The 12,897-nt window shown below is 41.8% G+C and overlaps 1 protein-coding gene across 1 annotated transcript in view; it reads right to left on the reverse strand.

Moving 5' to 3' along the window:
• Positions 1-12,897, reverse strand: part of GPAT2 (glycerol-3-phosphate acyltransferase 2, mitochondrial) — a 206,570-nt gene that overhangs the window by 35,331 nt on the left and 158,342 nt on the right. The window contains 3 exon segments of the mRNA XM_077469522.1: positions 2,691-2,824; positions 4,195-4,456; positions 9,753-9,823. Coding sequence (XP_077325648.1) covers positions 2,691-2,824; positions 4,195-4,456; positions 9,753-9,823 — 467 coding nt within the window.

The following is a 12,897-nucleotide window of genomic DNA, read 5'->3' on the forward strand; positions in this document are numbered from 1 at the left end:
TGGCCCTAGACCTCCTCTGTAACTCAAAACATGTAACCAGTAAAAAAAAATTAAAGCGTCGCCTATGGGGATTTTTAAGTAGCGACGTTTTGGCGCCATTCCATGAGCATGTGCAATTTTGAAGGGTGACATGTTAGGTATCTTTTTACTCGGCGTAACTTCATCTTTCACATTATACAAAAACATTGCGCTAACTTTACTGTTTTGCTTTTTTTTAAGCACAAAACAGTTTTTTTTTTTAAACGCGTTCGAAAAATTGCTGCGCAAATACCGTGCGTGATAAAAAGTTGCAACGACCACCATTGTATTCTCTAGGGTCTTTGCTAAAAAAAACATATATAATATTTTGGGGTTCTATGTAATTTTCTAGCAAATAAATGATGATTTGTACATGTAGGAGAGAAATGTCAGAATTGTCCTGGGTGCTCCAGAACGCCTGATGGTGCTCCCTGCATGTTGGGCCTCTGTATGTGGCCACACTGTGTAAAAGTCTCACACATGTGGTATCGCCATACTCAGGAGTAATAGCAGAATGTGTTTTGGGGTGTAATTTGTGGTATGCATATGCTGTGTGTGAGAAATAACCTGATAATATGACAATTTTATGGAAAAAAAAAAATCTTGATTTTGCAAAGAATTGTAGGAAAAAAATTACAACTTCAAAAACCTCACCATGCCCTTTACTAAATACCTTGGAATGTCTTCTTTCCAAAAAGGGGTCATTTTGGGGGGTATTTGTACTTTTCTGGCATGTTAGGGTCTCAAGAATTGAAATAGGCCGTCAGTCCTTCGGGCGTGATCAATTTTCAGATATTGGCACCATAGCTTGTGGACTCTAAGGCCGCGTACACACGGGCGGACTGTTCGCCCAACTTTGTCCGTCCAACAGTTTCGGCAAACAGTCCGCTCAAAATTAGCATGGACGGACATGCCCACACACGACGAACGAACAGTTTGCTGAAACCGTGCGCGATGACGTGAACGGCACGTACGACGGGACGAAAAATACGACGTCCTATACACTGCATTATAGCTTTCGGCGTGAAAATCCTTTCTGAGCATGCGCGCAACTTTGTTTGACGAACAAGCCTACACACGAGCGGACTGTTCGCTGAAACAAGGTTTCAGCGGACAGTTTTTCGGAAATTCCGAAAAACCTTGTCCGTCCAACTGTCCGCTGAAACTGTCCGCTGAAAGCCCACACACGAGCGGACTGTCCGCCCAAACACTGTTCAGCGGACAAAGTTGGGCGAACAGTCCGCCCGTGTGTACGCGGCCTTACTTTCACAAAGACCAAATAATAACCACCAATTTGTACTTATTTTTACCAAAGATATGTAGTAGTATAAATTTTGGGCAAAATTTATGAACAAAAATTACTAATCTGCTAAATTTTATAACAGAAACAAAGAAAAAAATTCATTTTTTTTACAGAATTTTATTTTTTCTTTTATAGCACAAAAAATAAAAAACCCAGCGGTTATTAAATACAACCAAAAGAAAGCTCTATTTGTGTGAAAAAAAGGACAAAAATTTCATATAGGTCCAGTGTTGCATGACTGAGTAATTGTCATTCAAAACGTGAGAGCACCAAAAGCTGAAAATTGGTCTGGTTATTAAGGGTGTTTAAGTGCCCAGTGGTCAAGTGGTTAATTAAAGATAGATAAGGTATAGTTTTTGTCAAGGACTGTAATAGATACATTTAAATTGGCATCTAAATGTATAATAAATAGCACATTTATGGTTAGCGATATTAATGTAAGCCTTGACGACCAATCATGATGTAGCCGATATAGTGCTTTGGTTTGATTTGTTTATAAAGCTCAATTGCTTGTTCCCAACTGCAGCTGTTATCATTAAAACGGTTTCACTGAAAATTCTGCCTGGACCAGTCTTGTTTATCCTACTTCAAACTATGTCAGGTTTTAACCTCTTCCCGCTGATGGTACGCATTTATATGCAGCCTCTTGGCGCGTGGGCTTGAATGCCATGCTATGTAAGCACTTATCTGTGCTGAGAATGTGTGCCCTGCGCACTCCCATCACAGTTACCAGCAGGAACAGAAAATCTCCTAAAGCATCCTTGCGATCGGGAACTTTACAACCATGTGACTGCCATTACAGCAAATCACATCGGTCACATGACCCAAATACCCACCTACCGGCATTTAGAAGCTTATAGGCCGGCCATAGACAGTGCAAATTTTTTTTCTGCAACTTGGGTACAACCAGCCTGCCGGATTCGCTTGCGTTCTGCATGATTCCTCCTTCAACACAGACAGTGTTGACAGGGGAATCTCTCCTGCCGAGCAATTGTCTTCTTCCAGTGGGGGAAGACAGTGATTATCGTTTGTGCCTATGATAGATCAACTTGGCACATTCAGTGGCCCATTAATGTTTTGAATCTCATCTTCTGATGAACCGGCCGAGATTCAAACCATCTATGGCTGGCCTTAAAGGGCAGAGAGGCAGGAAGGGGTTAAATGCCATCTGTATCCCCATTGGGTGATGAGACAGATTTCCCTTCACTTCCTATTCAGTCTGCCACCTGTCATCAGAAAGCAATGGGGACATCCCAAATGCAGACACAGGCATAAAAAAAAAAAACATTGAGAGATTCCAATGCTTGCTCCCTTCACCCAAACAAGAAAAAAACCTTTGTGGCTTGAGATATAATTTAACCATACATACTGGCTGGAGAAGGATATTTTTGGAAAGCAGGGAACACAAAGCCATCATCATTTCAATCAGTTCTTCTTCGGTTAGGAAAATTTCCGTCACACAAAGAGTGGGCAGTTGTGTCAGTAAGGCATGCAAAGCGCAGGCTGCAGGTATAAGGAAAAACGTATTTGAAAAATGTCACTGTACTAGGAGCAACATGGATGTATTTTGAATTAAACTTTCTTTGGACTTAGCGTAAATATGATTAGCACTCATTCTGTATCAATATATTACAAATATTACCAAATACAGTATGTCAGGTATTACACTATACGGGCAAAAGTTTGTGGACACCCGACTATTACACTTCGTAAGGCACTGGCTGGCAGGATTGTGGATGGTATATATGTGTCATCTAGGTCTCCCACCTAACATTAGTGAGGAGTGTCATTGTTTGTGTTTGATATAAAGAAATTCAACTTTTTGTTTGCTTAGATCTTAAGTGTTGGTCATGGTCTTGGAGCCCAGTGGCTTTGATGAGCTTTGGGTGAGATAAAGCCTGACCGATGCTGTCTGATCTGACATTGCTACTATCAGTTCAGCCACCCACCTCATACAATTGGTATCATGTTGATGGATATTCCATTCCAAAATTATGGGTATTAGTATGGAATAGACCCCCTTTGCAGCTGTTAAAGCTTCCACTCTTCTGGCTCTCTAACTTGGAATTGATTCAGATTCATCCCAATGGTGGCAAGTACTGTTGAGGATGGGGCTCTGGTGCAGGCCACTGGAGTGCCTCCACACCATAAACTCATCAAGCCTTGCCTTTAGGGGCTAGCTTTGTACACAGGGGCACAGTAGCATCATTAATTTACAGGGATCTGTGAAGGAATGAACTAGAAGTCTTGTCTGCAACCTTGGCAGAAAGTTTTGTAGTTCTCAATAGACTACGAGTGTAGTAACCAGCACACCCATAGTCCATTGAATTTTCCTCCAGCTCTCCAACGGACAGCCCCTACAGAGGTATGGGCAGAGAGAAGGAGGAAGAGTTTACAGGAGGCTGGCATTGCACCCACAACCCACTGATCACCAGTGCAATGCTTTGCAGGCTCATGTAAAAAACAAATAATAATAATAATAATAATGATAAATGCACTTTTTTTTTTCTCTGCAAAAACATGTGCTTTATTTTTTTCAATGTTGAACATGACTTTGTACACTATAGCAGCAACAGTACCCTTCACTGGAAACACCTGACCTCAACTTGAAGGGGCGTTTACATACTTCTGAATATATAATCTAAGTGTGATGGTCAGGGGTTCACAAACATTTAACCATTTAGTAAATATGCCCAAAACCAATTGAAATTATGATAAAAGGCATACAATCACAACACAAACTAACAGATATGGTATTATTAATGCCACAATCTTTAATTTACCTATATTTTTTCTAATAAAAATATTTTCACAGCTTGATAAATTTGCAAAAAATATTTTAAACTGCTGAACCAGAATTTGAGCTACTTAACCTCCTACAGCCTCATAAAGGAAGACAGGGAGCAAGGTGGCACTCCTTTGTGCCAGATCCTTAATGCTGTCATGTGATTCTCGACAGAGTACATATACATCAATGGATGGTACTGAAAATAGGGACACGCAGCTGCGCAACATGTAGAGACTATGACGAAGCAGGTCCCAGCGCTGACCAGAAAACCCCAAGTCAAATCCATGAAGGAGGATATCTTCTGTCAATGAAGAAAATTCAGAAAGCAGTCTAGATAGGGAGACCCCCTAAAAGAACACAACAGGATTAAAGTGATATTAAAGTCTCTTTAAAAAAAAAAAAAAAAAAAAAAAAAAAACACCAAACATGTTACACTTACCTGCTCTGTGAAATGGCTTTGCACAGAGCAGCCCCGTCCTTCTGCCCTATGGAAATTATTGACTCTAACATATTTGCATACGCAATGGATGTGGCATACTCATTTTCATGTTGTAAATGAACACAAAAGCAGATTTGTCTAATTGAAAAGGCAAAGTACAAATTTACCATTATTTGAAATCCATAACTATAGAATCAGGTGTTCTTGAGGAGGTTCTAATGACGGACACCTAATCTGCACTGGTGGAATCTGCCTTAAACTTCAGATATCTAGGTCATGGGCTTGATTTCCTGGCCTGGCTGGTCTTAAACAAATCAGCAGGCGCTTTAAATCTTTAACACTTGCAGATTTATTTTCTTACACTGGAATGATTGATTTAAAAAAAATTGACATTTCTAAGCACCTCTTAAAACACATTTACAATCTTTTTTCTGGAGGCTTTAGGGCTTATTTACACTTTCACCTTCTAAAGTGGATCATTTTTTACGGGTCTTTTGACAGACGGTGAGTAGGCATTTTGTTACCTCCTCACTGTCTGTTTTAACCCCTAAAAACCCGTAAGCAGTTGCAGGCAGCCCTGTTAAGTTGGATAGGTTATGTTTGGCAGGTGGTGATGCCTACCGAATGCAACAGGGAAGATTACTTTTGCAGCTCTAGAATGCAAAGCATCACCGTTGCAGAATGTGTATGCCCCTGTCTGATGCATTGGCAGCCTAAAGTGGAGCTTTAGTCAGAAAATTAGGTCTTGATGGACTACTTCATGCTGGCCCTTATTTGCAGGTACAGCTGTGTAAAATATTAAAAATAACTGCCTTTACGGTTTAAAATCCAATAATGCACGGGCCCCATCCTGCTCTGCACAGCCTGTTTTTTATGCTCAGGTACTACGCCCAAAATCAGAGCCACTAGAGGTTGATAGCCCAAGGATTTACTGCTGCTCAGAGGTTCTGGACTTCTGGAATAGTAGCTCCCGGCAAACAGGAGCAATGATGAAGGCAATTTACAGCAAACACTACTTTTGGCATGTACGTTCCTTGCTAAAGAACATTATTTTTTATCAGGACGTTATTGGTAAAGTTCTGCTTTAATAGGGAGCAGTTGGGGGCATGTAAAAATGCAGCTCAAACCCCAAACCCCCCTCACCAGCATTTGCATTTTTAACCACTTCAATACAGGGCACTTAAACACCTTCCTGCCCAGACCAATTTTGAGCTTTCAGCGCTGTCCCACTTTGAATGACAATTGCGCGGTCATGCTACACTGTACCCAAGTGAAATTTTTATCATTTTTTTCCCACAAATAGAGCTTTCTTTTGGTGGTATTTGATCACCTCTACGGTTTTTATTTTTTGCGCTACAAATAAAAAAATACCGAAAATTTTGAAAAAATTAATGTTTTTTTTTGTTTCAGTTTCAAAACTTTGTAAATAAGTACGTTTTCTCCTTTACTGATGGGGCTACACTGATGGGCACTGATAAGGCGGCACTGATGGGCACCAATGTGGCACCAATGAAGTGGCACTGATAGGCGGCACTGATGGGCGACACGGATGGGCAACACGGACGGACACTGATAGGTGGCACAAATTGGCACTGATAGCTGGCACGGATGGGCGGCACGGATGGGCATGGATAGGCGGCACAGGTGGGCATGGATAGGCGGCACAGGTGGGCACGGATAGGCGGCACAGGTGGGCACGGATAGGCGGCACAGGTGGGCACGGATAGGCGGCACAGGTGGGCACTCATAGGTGGCACAGGTGGGCACTCATAGGCGGCATCGGTGTTATAGTAATGGATGCCAATCAGTGCCAAACAATAATGCATGCCAATCAGTGATGCCCATTGTGGGCACTGATTGGCATCCATTATGGGCACTGATTGGCACCCATTGTGCTGACTGGCATCCCTGGTGGTCTAGGGAGGATTATGGCCTTTATTACCTTTTCCCTGGTGGTCTAGTGGCGTCCCTGGTGGTCTGTTGGTGTCTCTGGTGGTCCAGTGTGGGCATCCTCGGGGGGGCTGTGCTGATAATCGATCAGCACAGACCCCCCCTGTCAGAGGAGCAGCCGATCGGCTCTCCTCTACTCGCGTCTGACAGACGCGAGTGAGGGAAAGCCGATCACCGGCTCTTCCCATTTACACTGTGATCAGCCGTGATTGGACACGGCTGATCACATGGTAAAGAGTCTCCGTCGGAGACTCTTTACCGAGATCGTAGTTGCCGGGTGTCAGACTGACACCCCGCAACAACGATCGCCGCGATGCGCGCCCCCGGGGGCGCGCAGCGGCTCATAATCCTGATCACGTCATATGACGTCCGGTCAGGATTATGAAACCACTTTGCCACCGTCAATTCCCTATAGGGCGGGCGGCAAGTGGTTAAATGAGTTTAAAAAAAAAAAATCAACAATTTCCATAGGGTGTACTTTTTCACATGACTATACAGCTAGGGGTTAACATACCAGTTGTGCATAGTTCAGTATCAGAGAGAAGAAAAAAAAAAAATGCTCTCAAAGCACAGGTTCCAAATGATACACACCCTTGATAGGCACTCAGGTGCAGGCTCTGCTGGGATCAGAAAACAAACGAATAAGCCTGGACGGCAGCACTCAGATACAACATCTTCATTTGATGCTTGCATCCCCCTCTTTTGTACCATATGGATTGACTGCTGTACATTGGATTTTAATCGAATAAAGGTGTTGCATCCGAGTGCTGCTGTCCAGGCTTATTCCTTTGTTCTCCGATATCAGTTGTGCAGCTGGTGTGTCATAAGCTATAAGATATCTTGTAGCTTATGACACGGCTCATCTCTATTTAGCCGTCATTTGAGACACAGTGCATGTCTTATCCTGGTTAGGAGTACAGTGCCTTGCGAAAGTATTCGGCCCCCTTGAACTTTTCAACCTTTTGCCACATTTCAGGCTTCAAACATAAAGATATAAAATTTGTATTTTTTGTGAAGAATCACCAACAAGTGGGACACAATTGTGAAGTGGAACGAAATCTATTGGATTTTTAAAACTTTTTTAACTAATTAAAAAATGAAAAGTGGGGCGTGCAAAATTATTCGGCCCCCTTGCGTTAATACTTTGTAGAGCCACCTTTTGCTGCGATTACAGCTTCAAGTTGCTTGGGGTATGTCTCTATCAGTTTTGCACATCGAGAGACTGAAATTCTTGCCTATTCTTCCTTGCAAAACAGCTCGAGCTCAGTGAGGTTGGATGGAGAGCGTTTGTGAACAGCAGTTTTCAGCTCTTTCCACAGATTCTCGATTGGATTCAGGTCTGGACTTTGACTTGGCCATTCTAACACCTGGATACGTTTATTTGTGAACCATTCCTTTGTAGATTTTGCTGTATGTTTGAGATCATTGTCTTGTTGGAAGATAAATCTCCGTCCCAGTTTCAGGTCTTTTGCAGACTCCAACAGGTTTTCATCCAAAATGGTCCTGTATTTGGCTGCATCCATCTTCCCCTCAATTTTAACCATCTTCCCTGTCCCTGCTGAAGAAAAGCAGGCCCAAACCATGATGCTGCCACCACCATGTTTGACAGTGGGGATGGTGTGTTGAGGGTGATGAGCTGTGTTGCTTTTACGCCAAAAATATCATTTTGCATTGTGGGCAAAAATTTTTGATTTTGGTTTCATCTGACCAGAGCACCTTCTTCCACATGTTTGGTGTGTCTCCCAGGTGGCTTGTGGCAAACTTTAGACGAGACTTTTTATGGATATCTTTGAGAAATGGCTTTCTTCTTGCCACTCTTCCATAAAGGCCAGATTTGTGCAGTGTACGACTGATTGTTGTCCTATGGACAGACTCTCCCACCTCAGCTGTATTTCTCTGCAGTTCATCCAGAGTGATCATGGGCCTCTTGGCTGCATCTCTGATCAGTCTTCTCCTTGTCTGAGCTGAAAGTTTAGAGGGACGGCCAGGTCTTGGTAGATTTGTAGTGGTCTGATACTCCTTCCATTTCAAAATGATCGCTTGCACAGTGCTCCTTGGGATGTTTAAAGCTTGGGAAATCTTTTTGTATCCAAATCCGGCTTTAAACTTCTCCACAACAGTATTACGGACCTGCCTGGTGTGTTCTTTGGTCTTCATGATGCTCTCTCCGCTTTCAACAGAACCCTGAGACTATCACAGAGCAGGTGCATTTATACAGAGACTTGATTACACACAGGTGGATTCTATTTATCACCATCAGTCATTTAGGACAACATTGGATCATTCAGAGATCCTCGCTGAACTTCTGGAGTGAGTTTGCTGCACTGAAAGTAAAGGGGCCGAATAATTTTGCACGCACCACTTTTCAGTTTTTTATTTGCTAATAAAGTTTAAAAAATCCAATAGATTTCGTTCCACTTCACAATTGTGTCCCACTTGTTGGTGATTCTTCACAAAATTTAAATTTTATATCTTTATGGTTGAAGCCTGAAATGTGGCAAAAGGTTGAAAAGCCGAATACTTTCGCAAGGCACTGTAGAATGAGGAAACTTTTGGTCTTGCATAGGGGCAACCTGAAGTCATGGTCTACCTCTGCCTTCAGCAGCCTAAATCTGTGCATTAACTGACTGTTTTGACATGCAATTTTCACTGAAGGTAACCTTTGCTTGTGCAATGGAATGCCACTGACAGTAGACGAGTCATGGTTGTTTAGAGCAGGGATCTCCAAATTACGGCCCTCCAGCTGTTGCGGAACTACACATCCCATGAGGCATTGTAAAAATCTGACATTCTTACTTATGACTAGGCATGATGGGAATTGTAGTTCCTGGACAACTGGAGGGCCATAGTTTGGAGATCCCTGGTTTAGAACGCAGCTAGTGTCTGCTTCTTAACAGTCACCTATTCAGTGGTTGTCAAGGATGGTGACAGGTGCCAACCAGCCAAAAGTTCCATAAATGTCACATACCTGGACCTACTTATTTAACACGTGCATTTATTTACTTTAATTGATTTGACTTCAACCCGTTTTATGCCGTATTTACCAAGTGTTTTTCCTTCAGGTAAATGCTGCATATAGTGAATTGACATTTTCAGTATCACATTCGATATTTGGGGAAAATGTGTCACGTAACCCAAATACGGCATGGAATATGCTTTTGTGAACGGTCACTCATAAAAGAGTTACACGTGCCCCATAGCACAAATCACTCATAAGGTTCTGAATTACCTCCAGGAATGTACAATATACTCACAGTTTTGTGTTTGTGGAGGAGAAGGGCTGAAATCATGTGAGAAGCCATGACTGATGAGCAAGACAATGCAGCTGGAAGAAAAAAATAATCAACGCTAAGAGAGGGTTTAGCTGAATGTGAAATATATGGTGTAGCAACTGAGCCCCCCCCCCCCCCATTATCCACATGGACAATAGTCTGCAATGTTATACATTTAAACATGCTGCTGTGCTTAATACTGATAATTATAAACAATACATCAATACAAGTCAGTGCAAAAAAATCTAAATAATGCAATGTTATAAAGTGCTGCAATTAAAGTGCAATGTTTAAAAATGTTAAACGTGCATAAACGCTGATAAACGCTCAAAAACGTGGCTCATCAGTGTGGGGGAAAAAAATTCTTTAAAAAAAAAATCTGATAAACGCTATTGTAAAAACTTTCAAAAATGTTAAAAGACTCACTGCAAAGCTACTGCCATTTTTATAACATTATTTTAACGTTCAGTGTGCATGGAGCCTTACACAAAAACTTTTCTTTCACTCATGGTTAGGGTTTGGCTGAAGCTATTTATTATCAATCAACTGTGTTTACTCTTTTTAAATCATAATGACAACAGAAACTACCCAAGTGACTCTGCTCAAAAGTTTACATACCCTGGAATGTTTGGCCTTGGTACACAGAAGGCGGCACACACCAGTTAAAATGGCAATTAAAGCTTCATTTCCCAAATTTGTGGCTTTTTAAATTACAATTAGGGTCGGTGTATAAATAGTCATTGAGTTTGTTAGCTCTCACATGGATGTACTAAGCAGGCTAGACACTGAGCCATGTGGAGCTAGAAAAGAACAGTCAAAAGACCTGCGTAACCAGGTAAAACTTTACAAAGATGGAAAAGGATATAAAAATATATCCAAAGCCTTGAATATGCCAGTCAGTACTGTTTAATCACTTATTAAGAAGTGGAAAAATAGGGGCTCTTTTGATACCAAGCCAAGATCAGGTAGATCAAGAAAGATTTCAGCCACAACTGCCACAGGAACTGTTCGGGATACAAAGAAAAACCCACGGGTAACTTCAGGAGAAACACAGGCTGCTCTGGAAAAAGATGGTGTAGTTGTTTTTAAGGAGCACAATACGATGATACTTGAACAAAAAAGAGCTGCATGGTCAAGTTCCCAGAAAGAAGTCTTTACTATACAAGTTCCACAAAAAAGCCTGGCTAAAACACCTTGACATACCTCATTGGTTTTTTATGTGGCATTAGCGCACTAAAGGCTTCCTTCTGGCAGCTCAACCATGCAGCTCTTTTTTGTTCAAGTATCGTTGAGTTGTGCTCCTTAAAAACAACCACACTGTCTTTTGGGAGAGCATCCTGTATTTCTCCTGTGATTACCTGTAGGGTTTTTCTTTGTATCCTGAGCAATTCTTCCGCTAGTTGTGGCTGCAATCTTTCTTGGTCTACCTGACCTTGGCTTGGTATCAAAAGAGCCCCTAATTTTCCACTTCTTAATAAGTGATTAAACAGTACTGACTGGCATATTCAAGGCTTTGGATACCTTTTTATATTCTTTTCCATCTTTGTAAAGTTTCATTACCTTGTTGCGCAGGTCTTTTGACCATTCTTTTCTACCTCCTCATGACTCAGTCTCTAGACTGCTTAGTGCATCCATGTGAGAGCTTACAAATTCAATGTCTATTTATACACGGACACTAACTGATTTAAAAAGCCACAAATGTGGGAAATTAACCTTTGCAGTTTTAACTTGTGTGTACCACCTTCTGTGTCTGTACCAAGGCCAAACATTTCAGGGTATGTAAACTTTTGATTAGGGTAATTTGGGCAGTTTCTGTTATTATGATTTAAAGAGAGTAAACAGTTGATTGATAATAAATGGATTCAGCCAAACACTAACCACAAGTGAAAGAAATGTTTGTGTTATTCATATTCCCTGAAAAATGGGCAAGAAATCATAAATTCTGCCAGGGTGTGTAAACTTATGAGCACAACTGTACATGTTGATGTGACCTCCTTATAGCTATAAGGTCAATATGCTCTTTTAGTTTTAATGCTGTGTCCTTTGCTTGCTTCTTCCTCCACCTCCGGTTCACCTCTCCCAGACAGAACCACCACATACTGGGGGGGGGGGGGGGGGCTACACCTTCACTTCCCTACTCTTGGAAGTGAAGGTATGCCTTCATTGTGAAGGTGGTTTTGCTGGAAACATGGTGGGTTTTGTGTAGCATGTAGATCCTTTGCTCCTGTGAAATCCTTATGAACTTTTCAAGTGCCTCAACAAGATGTCCTTCAAAGAACATACAATAGAGGTGTCTTTTACACTTTTACAGGCAGCTTCAAGTTGTTAGCTACAAGGTTCTGTGCATATGGACAGAAATGAGACATTATGAAAATGTGTGTTGTGACAGTGTGTCGCCCTAGTCAAATTACCTGGGGCAGGGGTCCCCCAATTGTTCAGGAACTACAATTCTCATACCTAGTCATGTCTCTGAATGTCAGAGTTTTACAATTCCTCAAGGGACATGTATTTCTGCAACAGCTGGAGAGCCATGGTTTGGAAATCCCTGACCTGGGGTTTCACAGACAGAAATTGCAGCAACAACTGGTTGCAGGGCTAGATGTGCAAGAGTAAAGAGCCTTTCAAACCATCTCGAGTTTTCTGTCTGCAGAATTATTAAATGAAGGAACGTCTTCTTGATTACCCTGTGAAGTAGACACGGAATAGGGTGTGGAAATGGGATAAGCAAGCCCAGAGTAGGATACACAGCAACCCAGGTGTCGACTGTCCTGCAGCAAAATCTCCATGGTGAAAGAGCAGGAGCAAGTGCCTAAGTAACTTATTAGGGCTCTGGGTAGAAGTGGTGGTGTATTTACCACCTAGTCATTCGCCTGAGACTAAGCTGTGAATGGTGGCAATTTTAACGTCAAGTTTGAAAGTTTTAACACTCACAGTGAATAAAGACAAACAGTTCACTGTTTCCTGATTTAATGTAAAAACCAGTACTATTCTGGAGATACTAAGTAATGGAGATATTACATCTCATACTTTCTATAAGGCTGCAGTAACAATTGCAAAGGATGCCGGGGCTGGGTCCTGGAAGGACATTCCCCCTCGGTTTGAACTGTGGTCCCTTTAAGAGAACAGG

The sequence above is a fragment of the Lithobates pipiens genome, unplaced genomic scaffold (genome assembly GCF_037356315.1).
Source record: "Lithobates pipiens isolate NorthernLeopardFrog02 unplaced genomic scaffold, aLitPip1_a1.2 Scaffold_8, whole genome shotgun sequence".
Taxonomy (NCBI): Eukaryota; Metazoa; Chordata; class Amphibia; order Anura; family Ranidae; genus Lithobates; species Lithobates pipiens.